The sequence below is a fragment of the Phaethon aethereus genome, assembly GCF_964289735.1.
Source record: "Phaethon aethereus genome assembly, chromosome: 4".
NCBI lineage: Eukaryota > Metazoa > Chordata > Aves > Phaethontiformes > Phaethontidae > Phaethon > Phaethon aethereus.
The window spans coordinates 74,452,544-74,472,713 of NC_138578.1; the positions used below are offsets into that span (position 1 = coordinate 74,452,544).

The 20,170-nt window shown below is 38.8% G+C and overlaps 1 protein-coding gene across 1 annotated transcript in view; it reads right to left on the reverse strand.

Annotated features, from left to right (window-relative positions):
• DOK7 (docking protein 7) overlaps positions 1 to 20,170 on the reverse strand; it is a 68,036-nt gene that overhangs the window by 12,680 nt on the left and 35,186 nt on the right. Inside the window, exon 8 of the mRNA XM_081999440.1 lies at positions 715 to 757. Coding sequence (XP_081855566.1) covers positions 715 to 757 — 43 coding nt within the window. The remainder of the gene's footprint in view (positions 1 to 714; positions 758 to 20,170) is intronic.

The window sequence follows — 20,170 nt, forward strand, 5'->3', positions numbered from 1 at the left end:
ATATAAAGATGTTTAAGATACTAAACAACTTCTTTGCACAGATCTCTCAAAGGAATAAGAAGACAGTACACAAACTCAAATGCTCACGAAATGTTATCTTTGAAGTAAAGTGATGATACAAAAGGTACCAGACCAGTTTGGCTACGTTAGACAGAGAGCTCCAGATGACCAGCACATTCTACTGATAGGCAAATTTACAATGCAATGATAGTAGGCTTGCTACCTTTGCCTAAATAATCTTTCCAGGCCAGATACTCGGCTTCCTCCCTTTACTGATTTTGTCTGTTGGTCAGTAGTTCCACTGACATGAGAGAAGCATCTTCATGTTGCCTCCAGTAAGGATCCATTCCTCTGTTTTTGTGTTATTTAGGAAACTGGGTATACACACTGAACATATAAATCAAGTTTCCCCTTGGTGTTAGTATAGCCTAAAAAGAACACTTTCTTGACTTTCTTTGACTATGTAAGCAGAAAAAGCACTAAAAAACTTTATACAGAAACTGACAACTTTGAACCTCTTTACCAACCAAAGATACTACAGATTGCAATGTATTTCACAATTGTCAGTCCTGAACAGCCGCAGCGAAACCAACCACAAACAGGATATCTCTCAATATCGTCTTTAGTTCTACTTCCATAGGTCTTGTTTCTCTCATCACAATTTGGAACGTAAACATTATTCATTAACAAAGCCAATAACTTAATGGCTCCTACCTGGTAGAGCTGGTAAGACTCCAGACTGTAATACTGCTGTTCCCTAAAGAAAACAGAAAATTTTAGAATGAAAAATCTTTACAAGAGATGGAACCTTTATAAAATATAGGAAGAATGGCAGAGAAATCACTTCACCATCACGAAAGCTTAACACGTGGTTTTAAAATCCATAACAGATGCAAAGGTGTTCAGACCTGAAGGTGTTCACAACACGCATAAGTAAGTTGCAAGACCTTTGCGTACCGTAGTAACGGCTACCTAACTTGGTTTTGGGTGCTTTGCAACAACTGTACTAGGCACAGTGAAGCTTAGCACTATTGAGTCAATCTTGAATAAAACAGCAAAAAGCAAGAAAATTTGATATTCAGAGGCAGATGAGACCAAGTTGGAGTAACAGAATTAACATATGTAAATTAAGACCATGCTTATATTTGCTTAAAATAGTAGGTGCTGCAAACAGACAAAAGCCTGGTGTGTTTCTGACTCAGCTCCATAAAATCAACACCTTATCCCAGCGCTCAGATTGACTTCAGACTGCATACAAATCCCACCTGTGACATCAGGGTCTTTCTAGAAAAGCTTTGTGCCATCTCAGATGCTTCACATTGCTCATACCATGGTGGTACAACGGCAGCTAGGGCACATCAAAGCCGTCGGGCATAGAGTACCAGCGCCCATTCACACTTACGAGTAAGTGTGTTCCAAAACATGCTTGCAGGCCAGGTTTCTCCCCAGCTATACTATTTATGTCATCCAAAGCTGACCTGGAGGACACTCTGGCACTTCTGTCTCCAGATGATATCAAGGCTGCTCCTGCACTACAACATCAAGGTAGGGTGTGAGGTCAGTCTGGTCTGTGCTACTGACCACCACTCTGCCCAAGAGATCTTTATTTCTGTGACCTTGGCGAGATCAAGAATTCATCATCATGATCCATGCTTTTCGAGAAATAAATGTCTCTTTTGGTCACTGAAGTGGAAAAACGCTATATACCTATTATAGCCGAGCAATAACGCTGCTCAATTCCAAAGCAATAAAATTCCATTTTATATAACATCTGACAGTAATTTTCTTCACCTAAATACACAGACTTGTGACCTCTGATAACTCTCCATTTCCTATGCTTTCTTATAAAGGTGTGGCTCTTCAGACGCGCTCAGGACTTTACATATACTTTACATACATCTTCCCCCTATACAGGCACTGTGTTGACTTCCCAAAATTTCTCAACAGAAAACAAAATAGATTATTTACGTATTATCCATGTAAAAGTTCAAGTCATACGAATTCCTGTACAACATTTTCTTAAGGCAAACATATTAAGACATAAAACTCATTACATGTGACTATCATGAAAAACTGCCAGAGCTATCAGCTACATCCAACTGCAGTTAAAGTAGGTGGAAAAGGCTTTTTTTGGTTTTGATGGACTTTGCAATGAACCAGAAAAAGATTAGAAAAGATTACACTGATTCTGTTTCAGCCAATAAAATAGACATTAAAAGAGCTTAACTGGAACAATTGGAGTTGCGGGATGGGTGTAAGTTTTTTTTTTAAACACAGTTTTGAAATCTGCAACACAGAACAACTTTCAACAGTGGAATAACACCCGACATACAGAATGTTTCTGCCTGATCCTATTGCAAACTTTATTTACTTGAGCTTTTATGCTAGCTGAATATTATAATATATGAGGCACTGAATTTAAGCAACTGTTTAGAGTAGAAGTAAGAGGGAGGGGGAGGAAATCAGAAATATGGCCCAGATTTCATTTCTGAAACAGAAAAAACATCTCAGTATTTCAGAAAAAAAGAGCATTTTATTAATTTAACCATAGAGGATGTTACTTGTTTCTACAGTTACTGTGTGCCACCACAGAAGCTGCTGCTTTCATTTGGGGAATATGCAGAAGTATCCGCACAGATCAAGTACAGAGGACATTTCAAGTCCCTTATGAGCGATATTCTGTATATTTAGGTAACGACATTTTTCCACTAAATAGAAGTTCTATGAAATTTTTCTTGCTATTATTTATAGCAGACGTGAAAAGTGTTTTTTTCCTGCCCCCAGTAACTTGTTATGGGTTTACTAATACAGAATATCAAAAAAATAATTTCCCGGACTTTTGTTATGTGTGTGGATGTAAAGCAGATTATGCTGCCTCTGAAGGCAGCACCTGCTAGCTTAATTAATGGAATAGAAAGTGGCAGACTGCAGTGTTGAAATGCATAAAAATCAAATCTTTCTAATGAGAAAGGATCTCAAAACTTTCTGGCAACTTTTTTGCTTTTAAAAACAAAGCCTTTTTTTTATAATTTGTGGGGTATGGAGGGGAACTCTATGTTACTTAGTTCACAAAGTCAATCAAAATTTGTTTTGGGAAGAGAAAAAAAATATCTTTATCTTCCTCACCTTCGCCTCTAGATTCATTAACCTTCATTCAGGACATGGGCTTGATGCATGAAACTAGATAGCAAGTCAGAAGAATATTTTTAACTCTCTTTCTTTTCATGATTCCGTGATTTCCATAAATGCATTACACATCAGAATATCCTAAATTATGGCAAAAACATGGATAGAAATAAAGTAGAGAAAGCAGAAAACCTGAAAGGAGATTGAAAGCTCTTTGAGGAAAGAACGGCATGTTTTGGTTCTTTGTTTACATGTAACCGCCCAGAGAGGAGTCCTCTTTCATCATTACAGTGTTACAAGCAACAGTGATGCAAAGAAACAAAGAAGAAACGAAGTATTTTTATAATGTTTGGTTTCCTTCTCACCTCATAGCAAAGTTCTTTGCAAAATAGCACACGATCCTACTTGCGAAACAGCTCTGCTCCCCCTGTAAATTCAAGATTTATTTGCCAATCGAGTTTTCCTGTTTTTCCCTCCTCTCAGGGTTGCACAAGTATAGCACTTCTGCAAGAACGAGGATTAAAAGGTCGGCAATGCCAAACTGTTAACAACATTGAAGTTGCGGAAATTTTTTTTTGGTGATATGCTGCTTAATTAAGTTAAATCAATCAGCAGGGCTTTCTGGCCTCTGAAGGTGAGCGAGAATTCAAACCGTCATTTGCCTTTTATTCTGCGCATCACATATGCCATGGAAATAACTGAAAATTAAAGAGAGATAATTTTGTTAATGTGTACAGTTTATTTGACAATGACATCTTATTTTATGCCTGGAACTCTTAGTTCTCCTTATAAAATAAATCCTAAAAACTTTTTCATAAAAATGTACAAATTAGTAAAGAAGAGAAAATTGATAAAGGCTAGACAGATAATATCAAATAAACATACTTTTAAAGTCATTATTAGAAGATTAGGTTATACTTGACAAAGAAAGATGCAAAAAAGCAAACAGAAGGTCGATGTGTGAAATTATATCAGGTGTGGGACACATAAAATATCATTGCAATTATAGTGAATAGATGAAAGACAACAAATAACTAAAGGAATCAGAGGTGACTAGATAAAAAAATGAGTCTGCGATAATACAAAAATAAAACCAGTCATTTTTTATCAAGTGATTTTTCCAGACTGTAAGGTGGTTATCTTCATTTCCATTTCAATATGTCACATTCTATTATTTCTGCAGCTCTGAGGCTTCCTGCTGCAATCCTTTGCAAGAGAGAGACTTCACTAACTCACAGTGGCTACCGCTAAGGCAACTCAGTAGAAAGAATGGTATCAGAGACTTAAAAGCTTTTTTAATTTCACAGAACTCAGACAAAACGTGCTTTTGTCTGGAGGAGAAACTTTTTAATTATTGTGGCATAATATGCAAATTTTGAATACGATTGAATACGATTTTGAAATGCAAAGTACAATACATCGCTCAGCCTACCCTACTATTGCACCAGAGAAGAAAAGGGGTGAGTGACCTCATTCATAATGTGCTTTTGTTACGCCTGCTATGGTATTCAGCCAATAACTAACAAAGCAAGTATCTACATCCTGCGTATCTCATAATATTACTCATAAATATAAGTTAAACAGCCTTCTAATGAAGGTTCTTTTATCTGTGGCCCCAGAGCTGAGTGCTAAAGTATGTGATGCATGGCTGTTTGTTCAAACAACCTCACCGCTACAACACCCCCAGTAAACGGATATGTACCACTTGTATATCACACATCATGAACTACATGTCCAGGGCTATTTTAACTCTGGTAGTGATCTGACTGCTGTCAGATGACATTCATTTTTGATGTTCTGCTTCCAAATATCTTGGGTAGAGTTCAATGCTAGATGTTAGGAGAACCCTAAGAACATAGTTTGATATGCTGGGTCATTATTCATAGACTAGCTCTGTCGCCCTGAACAGCTAAACAGAACCTAAGCCTCAGTATTTATTTCTGTGTGTGCAAATAACCAACATAACACATAACTCTTTTTACAATCAAAATGGGAATTTTTTTTTTCCCCCTGTGTATATTTGGTATATCTTTATCTTTCTCTCCCCCCCTTTTTTTTTTCTTTTTAAGTTTCATTTGATTTCATTCAAAGATTCACTCACTTTAAATTTCATTAAATATATGATTTATGAGATCAGTTCTCATTTTAAAAAATTGCCAGACACAAATACCATCCCACATGAAGAGCAGTGTGCCTACCTTTCTCTATATACTCAAATCACTTTCCATGGGCTACATACCCAATTCTGCTCCGCTGCTGCTAGTGGGAGTTCTAGTCTTTGGATGTGAGATCAGCCCCAAAGTCCAGATCTTCCAGTATAAACTCCAAAGCAAGGAACAATGATTACTGCACAATTTCCTACTGTTGGAAGAATTTTTCCGGATTCATAGTGACAAGCGGCATCACAACTGCTTTGTAAGTTCATCTCTGTGGTGTAAAAAAGGAACAATGAGCTTACAAGTCAGATGGACAGAAAAAAAATGAAGGAAAACATTGTCTCTTAAGACAATTAGTCTTAACTGATCGTTCCCATTATTGGCTCTAAGGGTAGGAACTAAGGGTAGGTAGCTGTTCCATATAAAACATGTATTTTCAAAGAACCAAACCATTTTTGTTTCGTATTTTTCCTCCTAAAAAGGAGGAAACCACACTTCCAAGAAAAAGTAGATCAGCTTCTGTAGATTGTAATGCTGAGCTGGGCTCCATCATCACTGGCAAGAGGAATGAAATGCCATTTGCCTGATAACTGTCAGCATTTCAGACACACCTCATCAGTCACAGCTTGTGTCATTCCCTTTGTGTATCTTTAGAAATAAAGCTTTTCTTTCAGCTCGTCTAAGTTTGGCAGCTTTTTATAGCTCCATTATTCTGACTCTAGTAAGAGTTAGATGTACAGATTTTTAGGTGTCATTTGCTTTACTCTAAGCACATGTATGAAGTTTTGCCCCAATCTGGGTCCACAGACTGGAAGAAGAGAGGCTCAACATAAATGACAGGCTCCCAGATTCTTCTTGTTATGAAAGAGGAATTCATACTCAATAGTAATAGAAGCAACTATTTGCACTGTGAAATTTTTATTCAGCACGTACCAAAAACGCCTTCATAAACAGAGAGGATGGATTGCAACACTGGTCAGCTGCTTAATTTTCACACAGAATATGATCTAGATTTTTTTGTCCTCTCCCTTTATTTTAAAGCTACTGTGCAGTATCAAGTCCGTGAGAAACATGATTTTACAAGAGCAAACCATCAAAATCATGACTCAAAATCCAGAGGATGGTCCCTGAAAAGCAGAAACTGTGAAGTAGATTTCTCAAACAACTAATATTCTCACGCCTGCTGTATATAGCTGGTGGCCCCTCATCACCATCCCTGACTGCTTCACGTGCTTCGTATGTAGAGGGAGGCAGCAGGTTACAGTTACATTATATAGTTTACGACAACAAGTATCTTGAACTGCCAGCAACTTCACAAAGGAGCAGAGGACACAACAAGAAATTCTGAGTGAAGATTTTGAAATTAGCACCATAAAATTAGAAAATGTCGACTGCTTCTAGAAAATGGAAAAGAAAAGGTCTTGAACATGTCTAAAGTTTTGCAAAGCTCGGGTATTTCAGCAAAAAGAAACCTGTCCCTAACGAAACTGACGGTTAAGGTACTTTCCTTGTGAGGATTAAAAGACTATGACTTATTCTCGGGGCAAATTACCAGAAAAGTTTAGAGCTGGAATGCTTAGGCTGCCACAGGAGGGGAAAAAAAAAAAAAAAAAAAGAGTTCCCAGGAAAGGTCAATAAATACAGACACATGGAGCAACCTTTAAAGGTCATCTGCTTTGACGGGCTGTTTCACAATGCCCAGCAGTTGATCAGGTTCTGAACAAAAGATACAAAATTATTGAACTCTACAATCCTTCATTACAACTCCAAATGAAACAGAAACTCCTGTCCATGGCATGCTTCAGGTGCAGGGCTCCAATTTCAGCACAAACTTCTGATTACTCAGCTTCATCCGTCGCAAGCCAACTGTCGGCTTACAGAAAGATTGCTGAAGTCAGTTCAGAAACATCTCAGTTCGCTCAGCCAAGCCCAAACATCAGCTATTTTCTGAAGCATGAAGCTGGCGATTTCAGTGGCACTGGCAAGCCGTGCTCTGTCACATTAAACTACGCCTCCTAAAACCTGTGGGATAATCATAGCTCAACTCGTCTACAAGTTACAAGTGTTTAAACAACAAGAGATGAGAAAGAATGAAAAGTATTGTTTAGTTCTAGTCCAGATTGGTGTACACATCTTCTCCCTCTCATGTTTTTATGGAAGAACTCTTCAGTTGTGATCTTGAATATGCTTCTGTTGAGCCTTCTGCTTCTTGCTGCGGGCTTGCCAGCTGCCCGCAGCCACGAGCCGCTTGTCACCCAATCCAGAATATGACCACCGTGGTACCAGAATATGACCATGAACCCTGAAAATGGCACGCCTTCCCTTTAGCATACTCTGAAACCGTCCACGCAAGGGGGAGAAAGAAAAGCTGGGCTGAGTCCTCTGCCACAGCTGCCACAAAAGCCACTACCTGGATCCAGCTGCCCAGCCTCCACCCTGAGATAAAAGCCATCTCCAGCTGCCAGCTAGCAGCAGCAGCCCTGAAAGTCAGATGGTAGAAGTCTCGGCTGCGGCGCTGAAGGGTTGAATTTCAAGCTCTGCTACTGATAATACATGGGCATGGGGAAGCTGACACAGCAACAAGGAACAGGTTTTTGAAAAGCAAAAGTCTTTTGCTTTTCAAAAACAGTCCCAGAATCACTACATACCGAAGAGTCACACTAGTGTGCTGAACAACGGGACTGTAATGCAGTTACATGGTCACATATCATTTTTTCCATGGGACGTCTGCCTCGTTCACTGCACAAGAGGGACACATGTGAGGGTAAAATCAAGGTGGCATTAGCAACTGTAAATCTGTCAATTCCTTAACAATGAGGGGCTTAACTTTTCAACCTAAATAACATCCTTTTAACATCACATACAGATCTCATTATGTTCAAAAGTATTCAGACAGAAATCTAGTGGAGACAGCTAGGCGATACCATCCAATGCATATAAAATACGTGATGTAAACACATCAGTGACGTTTGTGGCTGTTTCCAGGCACTATTACAAGTCAACCTTGCATACTTGCTAGACAAAAAACAAAGTCAAGAGCATGTACAGCTGGCTCAAAGCAATAACACTCACCCCAAGTAGATAGCAAAGTCTGAAGGCACACAACACAAAACCATCATAAACCATCCTAACATCAATATCAGCTAGACAGCTTGTGGTTACAGAGAAATGCCCAAAACCACAGCAACTGAAGAAACAGAGATAAAATAAAGACACTCTGCCACCTACCTCAAACACAGGTTTTGGTTTTGTCTTACAATTATTTAGACTAATTTCATAAGATTTGAGTTTCTCATGGTTCTTCAAAAAATTGGTATGATGGTTCCAGAACAAACAAGGTTACTAAATACTTCTGTGAATGATGTCTGTCCTCCTTAAGCACAGGTGAAAATCAGAAGCACTGGTTTCTGTACAGGTAGAAGCACTTCATTATTTCATGGAGGTTTTGTAAGGACAGATACAGTGACAAGCTGCAGAGAGAGAGCCTGCAGCAGCAAACCCTCAAGGTAGATCTGTATAAGAAACTCAACTGAAAAGGTGGACACTAATGATTATGAATCTTGCTGAGCAGATGATCTCATCTCAGCTTCCTGACAGACCTCACAGCACAAAGACAAGGAGCATGATGAGAACGCATTTCACTCCCAGGTCATGATACAGGAGGACTTTCACAGCAGGAGTCAGGACTAGGCTGAGGAATTCAGCCAGCCAGAAGAAATGGCTAAGCCAAAAATAGAAAACTGCCTCTGAGACCAATTTTCATTCAATGTATTTGATAAACATGGCCAGAACTGGCACAGGAGTTGGAAGGCAGGAACTAACAATTCTTCACAAAAATTAAAAACACCATATGCAAACGTCATAGGGTATATTCATCAAACATGACAACTGGGGCATAGCATCTCCTCATTTCAGAGCACAGAATCCTGAACAAATACACCTGTGAATTAATGCTAGATGCATAGTAAAACATATGAACATCAGCCTTCATTGCCTCATCTTTCACCAGATGTATCTCATAACAATCATTCTGCCTGTCATTTCAGGACATGAAAGACTCTTTACACAATTGCCATTAAAATAAACCATCAAATACACTGAGCTCAGAAATGATAACTTCTTTTTCTCCAGCTATGAGATTCCTCTTCAGAAGTATTCCGGTCTAAGATCCAGAGCAAATATAATCTTAAATTCAGTGTATCATATATTCCTATAGCCAAAATATAGACAGCCAATTCCTCCAGGTAATAAAAATCAGGCACATTGCCTTCCCCCTAGCTCCTTGGTTGAGCTGTCATGATTTACAGTAGCAGAAGTTCTATTCTGGAATTTTATGAAAATGAACAATTTTTAATTTAAGTGTAAAACATGCAGCAGATTTTCTAATTCATCATAGTTTTTAGAGACGTTTTCATAGCAACATTACACTCCCTTTTCCCTTTTTCAGAGCCTTACTCAGCTAGGCTCTTGTTAGTTAAACCACGTCTCCATCTCCAAAGGAACATACAGAAACTCCATCTGTAACACTTAAGCAAAAGAGTTCAAACACACCCTTGTCCTGGCTGTTGAAGGTTCAGCAGTGCACCCGCAGCACCGCTTTAACCATTCACATTTTCACAGGTGAACACAAGTGCTGTTACTCATAATACAGCTGCATAATAGTGCATACAGTAGCATTAGCCATGCAAAAAGACAGGATATGTTTCTCTTTTAGAAGTGGTAAGGCCTTTACAAATAAATAGATGTTTACGAACAATAAAAATCAGCATTAAATATAGTAAGTTATACATTCGTATTCTTACAGAAAAACAGTAAAATTGCACGCACCTATGCCTACAGCTGTATTTTAACATGAAAAGATTATTTTAAACTTAATTCAGTTCCGATAACTGGGGGGGAAACATCTTTTATATTTATGCCAAAAAATATTTTCATTTTTCTTTTTTTCCTTTTCCTTTTTTTCCTTTTCCTTTTCTTTTAAATAGAGACTGGCACCTCTGAGGTCCTATCAAGTGCAGTGGAAACAAAGTCATCTACACAAAGTCAAAGAGGCTTCAATTCCAGGTATTCCCGTTTATATTCCATATATTCCAATTTCCAACAGGGGGTAGCATTACACTACTACAAGAACATTTAGTACTTAAAATATACTCCATTTCCCCACATTTGCTAGTCTGAGCTTCCCTGTACAACAGATCTGTTAATTTCTACTCATTCTGCACCAAGTGAACACCGCTCACAGCAGAGACTCCAGCAAAGCTACTGTACCACGGAAAATACGGCTCGGATGGGGCCCAAACAGGTACGAGTAACAGCAGACTTGACTCTACTGTGCAAATAAGCAGCGTGGTGTTCTCACCTCCTTCGCCATGCTCAGCATGTAAAAGAAACAGGAGAGGCAAGGTGCACATAGACTGGATGCCACACCTCACGCGATCCATTCCTTTTGTATTTTAAAGTTCACAAGACTAACCGTGCCACCGCTGAGCACCTCAGTACTGCAGAAATACCTGTGAAATTAGGAGGGCTTGTCAAATGGGAAGTGTTGTTCTACATTTTCTTAGAATAGCACATCCCAGCAAACACAACAGAGTTCTGCTGCAGCAGGAGTGTTAGCCCATTTCAAGATTTTGGAAGTCAATACAAAAGTACTGTTCAGCAGAAAGCTTGGAAAGACTGAAAATAAATGAAAGGGACAATCATTAATATATACACATATGCACACATGGACTCACAAAGGGATTCAGATGTCCTTGCTCTCTTGATTACCAAGGGAGTGATTTATGGCAAATTTACACCAGAAGAGACATGCAAGACAAAAGGTCCAATAACCCATTCATGTCTTGACACTGAGATATTCCTTCTCTGATGAGGAAAGGGGATGAGCTGCAACCAACGTGCATAAGAGACTTTATACACTTTTCAATGAAAAATAGCTCTTGTGCCACTGTACTGACAAGGATCCTAACTGATCACAACTACTCTTGTCAAAAAGTTTCTGATTAACAGAAAATTAATTCCACCAGTTACATAAAATTGCATAAAGTATCCCTTTTACTGAAGTTTTCTGCTTGCAATGAGACTTTAAAACCAAGTCATCTTTTCATGAAGAAAAGGGAATTTTTTGAAAATAAAGAATTTAACTACAATGCCACAGCTACAGTGACAAACAGTAAACACAGAGGGGCTCAAATGTGGAAATATTTCAAAACCTGGTAGAGTGAAATTTTGAATGTTAGAGACAAATTAAATGTACCTCTACAGATTCTTAGAGATGGAGAAAGTTTATGTTAAGCTGTAATCACCATTTTGAAACATTGACCTAGGGACTGCCCTAAGAAAAGCCTGTTTCTTCTTCTACTTCCCCCAAAGAGTGTTGTTCCTCAGTGAGAGCTTAGCTTGTGCTTGCACTAAAAATACACTTGGGCCTGTTTTGTAGCTGATGGAGCTCTGCCAATTTACATTAGACTAGTTATTTGATTCCTTCCTTCCAGCCCATTCCACATAAAGACATGAAGAAAAGAATCCTTGTTATAACCTGTGCATCCTGCTCCACACAGAGAGAACTAGAATGGCTTAATTATGAGCCTATGAAGAATAAAAAATGAAAGCCTCATCTTCACATCCATTGTCCTTCTTTTTCAACCTCACATTTACAGCTAAGATTAGTCAACTTCTCCCAGAAAAGAAATTATTAACAAGATTATCAACGATCATCTTTAGAAACAAATGGAACTAGAAGGACAAATAAGGGAGAGAAAGCTCAAAATAGTAAAAGTGTTTTCCTTTATCCCCAGCCCATCACTGAAATTATGGTTTGTCAAAGGTAGTGAAACTATAATTAAGCTGCACAGCTTCAAAGGATACAGATACTTAACTGTGCATGGGGGCCACTCACAGGCTTCTCCTCTGTCAGAACGCACTGCTATAAATTATTAGGTATAATTATTTCTGTAGTTTTCCAAAGCTTTCCATAGCAGTTATCTCCATAGCACGTGTATTCTGCTTGACTTTGTGTCTCAAGGAATGAGCTGAATTAGCAACCTTCTTCTGGAAATGTTTTCCTAGTGCTACAGAAGATTCAAGTATACAGTTACTAGCCCTGATATAGCCCACTTAGCACTTCTCCGTCCTTGTAATAAACCAGACCTGGAAAAGGTTTATATTTCCTTAATATTTTCCGGGCTCGAATTTCTTGTACATTCAAAATTGCTTCCAATCAGCATTGAATTAGCAGAGGATTCCACAGAATCCAGACTACTGCAGAGGATGTGGCCAGGGGAGAGGGAACGCAGCCAGAGTTCCTGTCCCACTGATTCCCAGCTGTTGAAACAGTCTTTTCAGTTGATTGACAGCTGGCTGCTGCAGTTTATACTGCGAATAGCCCGATATCCTCATGTGACAAGACTTAGGAGCACAAAGTCAACTTTAAAGCCCCTTTTCCATCTACCCTTTGGACTCGTGTGGGATGGGACTGCTTCAGAGAAAGTCTTGAGGACTGCTTGCTTTCATCTACCCCGCTTTAGGAAAGGAAACATGGAAACACAGAGAAGATAACACCAAGGAAAACATAAGAGCAGAGCTTGTGTGCCGTAAAGGCACCTTACTGCAGCCTGGAATCTGTATGTAGGACTCTGGTATTCACTCACGCCATCCTGGCTGTCATTTGTCACATGGATCACATTAACAGCCACTTGTTTTGATCTTAACATCCCCATCCCACCCGAGGAAGCTCAGTCTAACTTCTACACAGATGCAAAAATTCTGTGTTGTTACAGACATACTGGTGCCTCGAACGTCACTGGAGCTGAAGCAGAGGGGATGGAAAAACAACAGTAAGTCCACGTAACATTTTTCCCCACACTCTTGTCCTACACCCATGGGTTGAATTACTCCCTGAAGCAAGTAAGAGCTTTTCAGGCGACCCTTCAAGATTCTAAATGTTATTTATCATATAATAATAATTCCTCCACAATGTCATTTAGGAATGGAACAGAAAAGGTTGTGTGTAACTGGTAAAAAGTGGGGTAAAGAGCATTTTTTACACTGTAAAAAAGATTTGCTCAGTTGCTGAGGCACAGTAACTTTAAGGTTTCATTGTGTCACTTTAGTTCTGACAAAGAGTTCGTATGCTTCAAGCTGAGTTCAGCCAGCAACAAAGAAACTCAACAGTGAGTATCTACTTACTTAAGATGGGACAATTGACTAGCTGAAATACTTAACTGCAGATCCTCAGACAGCTTGAACTGCTCCAGAAGTTCCCTGTGGTCATCTGCTTTCACAGCTCTTAGTTGGGAAGAGCTCAGTTTTATCTAACACCTATTCAGGCAAAAGAGGTTTTGACCTCAAAAAAAAAAAAAAAAAAAAAAATTACATCAAAAAAATTTGCAATTTTAGATTTGATGCCATGTGCTTCTCGAGAAGGATTTAAGGAAAGAATACATGAAGAAAACATAATGCAATTAAGTTTTTCTTTTCTTCTTCTGTTGTTACAACTTGGCTTAAATTTCGGTCATATCCTCAAGCATCTTCTTGATATCTTGGTCCTTTCTAAATGTTAAAAAACTGTTGAACCCTCAGACTAATCCCATGCTTAGAAAGAACGGATTTTCAACTGCCATGTCCTCAACTGTAGACTTTCTGAATCCACTGAGTGTAAAGGTTGCTGCATTAATATCTTCTTTCCAGCAACTCTGCAGTTCTTGAAAGACACCATTCTTCAAGCTCAATTTCACACAAAAACAAAATCTGTTGAAATAATGGATTCAGTGCCACTGCTCTGTGATCTTTCACTTAATAGAAAATGGTTTTGAACCATAAAGTTGAAGTTGAAGTTATAAAAATTAGTGATAGACTTCCCAGCATTAAAAAATAAAAATTTGTAGAGCAGCTGCTCCATCCTGGCAGGTTGATTTTCTTCATTAGTAATTCTTATTAATGAGTTCCTTTTCTGTCCACAGTTCACTTGAAAGGCAAACAACTTTCTGGCTCTCTCACTGCAGCCTGGAAAACATCATATTTGGTATCATCTTTAGTACTTCAATAGAATTGTCCACATCCAAAGTGCTGTAGAAACACCATCCCATCAGTCCAGACAACAGCCTTGGGAAGTAAACATTACCCAGATACAGATAATACACAAATAGACAGGCTGAGGTAAGCTGCTCAGAGCCACAACAATAAAATCATAACACAAAATTGCCATATCAGTCCAAATATCAAGCTTCTTACCTCTCTTGCACACCCTGGGATTCTCCTTCTATTTAAAGTGAGACAGTGCCCAAAACACCATCATCTGCCCTTTGCCATCACAAATTCCTGCCAGGAGTCTGCGTTGGACAACGACCTTTATAGCACAGCGTGTGGGTTTGTAAAATACATCAACACTAAGCCCGGCAGGGCAAGAACACCAAAGTTCAGCATGGATTTCTTCTGTATTTCCTGAGGTCCAAAGAAATCAACCCCTCTCTCCTAGTCTCTGCTATGTGGACCTTTTCAGAATTGCCTTTCTTTTCTTCTCTAGACATGTTCCCTAGCGTTTCAGCAGAATCATTCATAACTGTGCATAACAAAGCAATACATAAAACCACACGGCAACTTTAAAACAGTCCATCCTGGAAACTGTTTGGCAGGCATTTCTATACCAGAATGGCTGACCCTCTAACCCTCCTGCCTCTGAGAAGTATTCATTCTGTTCTGAACATAGAAATACTCTTCAGTGGTTCATTCCTCAAATTGGTTTCAGTGTATTTTTTTGCGGAGCAGGTAATAAACAATTTTCTATTCAGTGGATTTGTTGCCAAACTTGCTATTTTCTTGCTAACAAATGCCAGAATCCCATTACCCATATGAAGATGTTGTTACCATATTATTAAAACTTACTAAGCCAATGTTAGGAAAAAATATTTGCTCTTTATGAATGAAGTAATACAACTTGGTATAGGGTTGCACAGTTATATTAGAAACAGAATTTGCCTTCATCACAACCTCTACACAGCTGATACCTTAAGGATCTAATCTGGTTACAAGTCCATATGGGATATTATCAGCCAGACTGAAAGCAATTCCATAGATATATTGAAGTAATAAGTATATTGGGCATCTAGAATTACCAAAAATTAATTCCACTCCCATGTCTTGTCATGGGTTGTAGACAAATTTAGGCACAGTTTGTGTAACTTTGTTGGAACGCATTTCACCCTTCTAATTTGCATAGTTCCAGTTTTAAGTGGCTCTGTCAAAAAGGATTGGCAGGAAAGGTCGCACCCCTACTGAACATCTATTTTCAATCCTCTCACCTACTCACAGTGAGCTGCTGTCAACCCTTCAGATATCCCATCCAAATAATTGCTGTCCTACTGACACTCACCAGTTCCTTCTGAGCAATTACTTTGATATCAGTGACTGTTAATCAAAACAGAATATTGTCTGCATAGCCACCTTAAATCCATGATCTGGAAAACCTAATGTTGGTAGATATTACAGACATTTTGCAGAAATGCAAGTCAACGAATTGAGGGGTTTTTTAAATAACTTTGTTTATGATCTTGCAGAAGATGATGAAAAACATGGGAATCAAACCTAAGAATCTTAATCCAGGGCTGCCACTAGAATTATCTGCTTCCCTCTCAGTTCAGCTCAATGTAATCCAGGCTTTCCTAATCTCTTTTTGTTTCTTCCCGTGCAGGTGAATTCTACTTTCTCTCATTTAGAAAATGAAGATAGAAAGTGTCTGATAACACTTTATAGGATTCTGTAGGATTTTTCCAGAAAGAAATGGATTTCTGTTCAGAAAAAGACAGAAAACCAGAAAAAAACCCTTCCATTTTCCATTGGCCATGTTCCAAGCAGTCTGATGAGTCTCTTTACAACTGGATCAAATACAAATACACCACCAACCTTACATTCTAAAAGGAGTAATTTTTTTCCAGCTTTTATTGTCAGACTCATCCTCTTTCAAAACATTTCTTTCTCTCTCTTCAGAAAACCTATGCCTCCCAAGAGAGGAAGTAGTAGCTTTCAGTTGTAGTAATAATAAAAGCTGTTATCCAGCTTGATTGTATTTAGGGGAGGAAGTAGGTTTTCCCATTTTTTCATTCTGATGGGTATAAAAGATCGATACCATGGTTTATTAATATCTTCACTGGCGCTCTGACAGAAAAGCAATCCAGCAACGTTTCTATTTAGTACAGAAGAACTAATTCTGCTGAGCTATGTTGTCTACATTCCCTCACACAGGAAAGTGCTCTCTTCTCTCGACATTATTAATAGCATTTCACTTACCAGTGCTTCTGTGGCAGGCACTTCTTTTCCCATTACAGACCATAGGCTATCTGTTCCACTTAGTGCCTGATCCCAAGAAGTGCTGAGAGCTTAGTTATTATTCTGAATTCAGATTAGAACCTTTATTTTTAGCACAAATGCTGTGGAGATTCTTTCATGATAGATGGAGAATACCTTCAGTACCATTTTTTAGATAAGAGGTAAGGCAGCCTCCTACAGTGCCAAAAGCAAGTCACATCTGCACAGCTCTAGTAGGGTTGGCATGTCTTGTACCTTACTGTGATGTCTCAAATCTAAAGTCATACCCATTAAGTGACTTCCACCAAGAGTTTTGGAAGAGCCAGGTCACTTATATGAGCCCTTACCAGCAACAGCAAAGTAAAAGGAAGCTGAGTCTTTTCTTGATTTTCTGTGAGTGAAGCCTATTGCCAAGAAGCATCATAATATTGTACAATATAGCAGTAGTAAACTATGAAGAAAAAAAAAAAATCTTCCTTCCCCTGTGAACTGCTGATAAGCAACAAACATCTTAGCACAGTGCATAAGCAGACCCAACAGCACCTTAGTAAGAGGATGGGAGTTACCTCTGTGATAGACTTGGGTTCCTGGCCAAAACTACAAAAAGGAAAACAAGTCAAGCTCTAAACCTGACACTACACCCACCTCTTTTATACCCCTTTCCTCTGCCAGTTTCAACTGGAGAACATACTTTTGCTCCAATCTTTGATTTGCACAGTGCTGTGTGCTTTTGTCAGCATAACTACCTCTAGAAGTGACTGCCTTTCATTGTCAAGGCCAACAATGATCAAGGATTTCTTTGATTTCAGAAAGGTGTTGCGGGGAAATTGGTGGTTTTAAAGAGTCCTTTGAATCTGTGAAAAGCCCCCAAAATAACACTATTTTATTGTAAAAATTTCAGAGCCTTTTACAATAACCGGAATATAAGTAAAATGCCAGATTGTCAAATCATTGTCCAGTGCAGTCACCTCATTTAGTGGTGATACGTGTTATGGAAGATGCACCTCACTGCAGGTTAATATATCACAGTCAAGACTTAAAGAAAAACAGTTGGAATTAAATCTTAAAAGAAGAGAGCACAAATGCAAGTTTTCTAACTAATGCCAAAAGCCAATAGTATCCAGAATCCGCGGTCATCAAAGCATACAAGAGCCTCACAAACACACTGCCACTCACGTCAGTAATACTGACAACTGACTTCCACATTCCTCTGAGGTGCAAACTGTCCCTGTTACAGTTTTGACAGTGTGTGTGTTGCCTAACTGCCCAGAGCTCTGAAATTAGAGCAGAAATACAAGTAGAAACAATGCTGTAGAAGATGACAAATGCATCCTTCTCAGCTGAGAATTTAGACAGCCTGTAGCTTTTCTGAAAGTGGGAGGAAGCATAAAACGTTACAGCATCACACATCAATAATGAAAAAAAAAATCTTTGAAAAGAGATGTAAAGGGTGTGTAATTACTAATAATTGTGTTCCTATACTTTCAGAGAAAGCAGGAAAATAAACACACTGCAAGTTAAACACATAAGGCATTCAGTCTCATGGGGAAAGAGGTAATAGCTCCAACAGAAAAAAAAATAGCTACGTTAAAGTTGTATATAACAATATATCACGATTTCTTTAGTATCTAGTTTAATACTACATTATAAAAGTACCTAATTAAAAGCCAAAAAAAGAAAACATTCTCAGTTACATGAATGTGGCAATGTAGTCTGCAGCCACTATTTCTTGGGTTTTACTGCCAAAGTTTACACCTTATAGAATCATAGAAGGGTTTGGATTGGAAGGGACCTTCAAAGGTCATCTAGTCCAACCCCCCTCCAAGGAGCAGGGACGTCTCCAACTGGATCAGGTTGCTCAGAGCCCCATCCAACCTGACCTGGAATGTGGCCAGGGATGGGGCGTCTACCACCTCTCTTGGCAACCTGTGCCAGGGTTTCACCACCCTCACTGTGAAAAATTTCTTCCTCATATCTCATCTAAATCTATCCTCTTTTAGTTTAAAACCATTACGCCTTGTCCTATTGCAACAGGCCCTGCTAAAAAGTTTGTTATAGGTCTTCTCTTTTACCAATTTCAAAAGCAGTGTCTACAATGAAAGGAGACACACCGGCTAAATGCAGCGTTAAGGGTTTTGTACAGGACTTGGGAGATCAAGGCTGTATTCCTAACCCAGTTACAGGCTGTTCATGACCTTGGCTGAATCAGTCCAGGCAAGACCACAAAACAGACCTCAGTGCAAGATATTCTTTAGAGTTCAAGCCCCTTCTCTGCCTGAGGACACATCAGCCTTGCTTCACTCTAGGCTTGTCTCTGCCTGGACTACAATGCACAAGGGAAACACAGATATTCATAGTAGATCTAGATCTACCCAGAGACACTGCACTCACAAAAGGTTGCATGTGATTAATAAGCCCTTCAAGGACCTGGTGCTGTATGATTAGATATACTGAGTAAAGTGCCTCCTCAAGGAGCACAGTACAGACATGCACATGCCTTCTCTTAAAGTTGTAATGCAAAATAAAGCATTATTTCTCCAGAACAGACTAAAAGAGGTAAATTTCCTACGAGCTAATCAAAGCAACTCCCCCCTTAAACCAAGATCTACATTCCCCTGAAGCAGGTACCAGATCTCCCTATATTGTGCAGGGAAGGGTTCTTAGCCACTCAGAGCTGTGGATCCTGCTACCTGACAAAACCCCTAAACTCTTTTGTGCATCGTGACCACACCATTCCCATATTTCCTCTTACTACAGATATGCTGGGAGATTCAATGCTTGAGGCATAGTTACTGTGATAGCAGGAACTATATAAATACCTCATGGAGGATTTGGGTAGACCAACTCCTAATTTTGGATCATTGCCCCCAAGAAGGCTTTAGTATTTTTAAATTATAAACTGAAGTAGGTGGATGAATACCAGTACAGGATTAATCATAACAGCCACACACAAACTGACACTTTCTTTTCTCCTCTATCATGGCAAGTTAACTACCAAAGCAGTAATCAAGTGTGTATTTCTACATACATAAGAACTCCCACTGACATAAATATGAGTTTAGGGTGAGCTAGAAATACAAAAAAGTCATTCCTACTAATAGGCACATTTCAAGCTGTCAACAGTGATTTGAGTATAACACTAAATAGAGTGAAGAGACAGCCATAATCATTCCATATTAATTCAACTTGCAAGACGATGAGGGTCAGGGGACAAAAAGCAAAGCAAAACTAAAGCCAGTACTTGTCAGATGGAAAAGGACAAAAACAGTTGGAAAATAATTTTATTTTTCAGACTTCTATGCAAATTTACAGACAATGGTGGTGTAAAAAAAAGACACCCTATAAAAAAGGTTGACATAATTTCTCAAACTATAGCATCAAATGAAGTTACAGAGCAACAAGCGTACAGTAAAATTCTGTTCATCAAATTAGTATTAGCTAAGTAGTTGAAAATATAAGTCTAATAATAAATCTCTACAGCTTACTCAGAATCCCATAACAATCCAACATTCTGAGCTCAAAATACACTTACAATACACAAAGAATTCAACTCTGCAATATCTATAGCACTGAAATCACCTTGGCAA